General features: G+C 43.5%; 1 protein-coding gene across 1 annotated transcript in view; it reads right to left on the bottom strand.

Annotated features, from left to right (window-relative positions):
• The window catches only part of LOC143025443 (phosphonoacetaldehyde hydrolase-like), a gene marked incomplete at its 3' end in the record, with an annotated part of 4,482 nt that extends 3,271 nt beyond the window's left edge, over window positions 1-1,211 (bottom strand). The window contains 1 exon segment of the mRNA XM_076185114.1: window positions 825-1,211. Within this exon segment, the coding sequence (XP_076041229.1) occupies window positions 825-840 (16 nt within the window).
• Window positions 1,212-1,631: the final 420 nt, after the last annotated feature.

Raw genomic sequence — 1,631 nt, 5'->3', positions numbered from 1 at the left:
GAAGTTTTCCAAGGCCACATTGCCCTCGCCACATGCAAAGATAGACTGAACTGTGTCATCCAGTAAGAACCCCCAAACTCCTGGACCAACCTTGGTCTTGGTCCAGACGACCTGGAGGCCAAGCGGTCTCTCCTCCGTGTGCAGTGACTCGAGGGCTGCAACCAAGACCCCCCAACGACTCCGCAAGAAGCACAGCGTCTCCGACCTTGATGTCTCCAGTGAATGCAATGACAACTCGTTCCATTACCCAGTCCATGCAAATAATGAAAGAATCCGGGCATTCCTCCTCCACAATTAACATCACTGTTCCAGAGCACTGACCAGACATCAGGTCAATAATCCTCTCAGGGTCCCCATGGATCCACAGAAGATACCAGAACACCCCACGATGCATCAAGTCAAACGATTTCTCGAGATCAACTTAAGCCGCAAGTAACCCTTGCTGAAACTCTCGTCGCCGTTTCACATTAACACAAAGCTCTAGAGCCCGATCAGTTTCTGACCTACTGGACGTGAGCTCAGGTCTGTGAAACTGTAGCAGATGGAAACGAATCTGTGCAAAAAACAGATAGACAAGCACTTTCCCTGACACACTAAGCAATATATTACCGTGGTAATTGTTGCAGTCCTGCCGACCCACTTTCACTTTCTAGACAGGGAGTAATAGTATATACTATGTGGTATATAAAAATATAAAACATAGTAAAAGTACATATAGTATAGAGTATACAGAATACAGTATGTAATAAATGGTATTATATGATATACAACATATGATATAATACATGATATATAATACTTAGTATATATGATAGTATACCTACCTTGTAATACCTCCATGTCGTAAAATCGGAGACTGATCACCTACTTCAACGACGTTTTATATACACTGAGCAGCCTGTTACGAGAAAGGTATGAATACTCCTGTCGGTCGACATAGTTGCCAACTTGTATTTTTTCTTTTTTCTTTTCTTTTTTCGCGAAGAGTACCACTTACTGTTTGACAATTTTATTCGTTTTTAGACAAGCTTTCGCCTACAGAGTCAGGGAAAGCCTAGCCAAGTGCTAATTACTGTTAGACATGGTGGGGCTGCCCTATATACATACATACATACATACATGCGTACATAAACACATACACACACACACACACATACACACACACACACACACACACACACACACACACACACACACACACACACACACACACACGTGTATATGGATATAGTGTTTCCGCTATTCTGACTTCTGTGACATCAAGGACATCTGGTGTGCCGCGTGATGGGCACTCGTGGCATGACATTGCTTTTCCATCCTCTACACCCGAACTCTGTCACGTGGCCGTCCCCTATCTTCACTCACAAGCCTAGACACCGTAATCCGTACCCTTTCTTGTTGTCAGGGATGAAAAATACGCTGACATCGACTGATAACCTTATCAGCATCACCAGGACTTTCTACGCATCGTCTTTGAGTCCCAAAAAACAACCAAAACTTCATGTCGCAGTGTCAAAGATAGTGGCTCACTTTGAGTACTTGAAAATGGTCAAAGTCAGATGATTTCCTTGTATTGATAAAGAGGCTGTGGATCATAGCTTGAAGAGGATTTCAATGGATCGTGACCTTGG

This window comes from Oratosquilla oratoria, chromosome 5 (assembly GCF_046742065.1).
Source record: "Oratosquilla oratoria isolate Oo_2021 chromosome 5, ASM4674206v1, whole genome shotgun sequence".
Classification (NCBI taxonomy): Eukaryota; Metazoa; Arthropoda; class Malacostraca; order Stomatopoda; family Squillidae; genus Oratosquilla; species Oratosquilla oratoria.
This window is presented reverse-complemented; position numbering and strand designations above follow the sequence as displayed.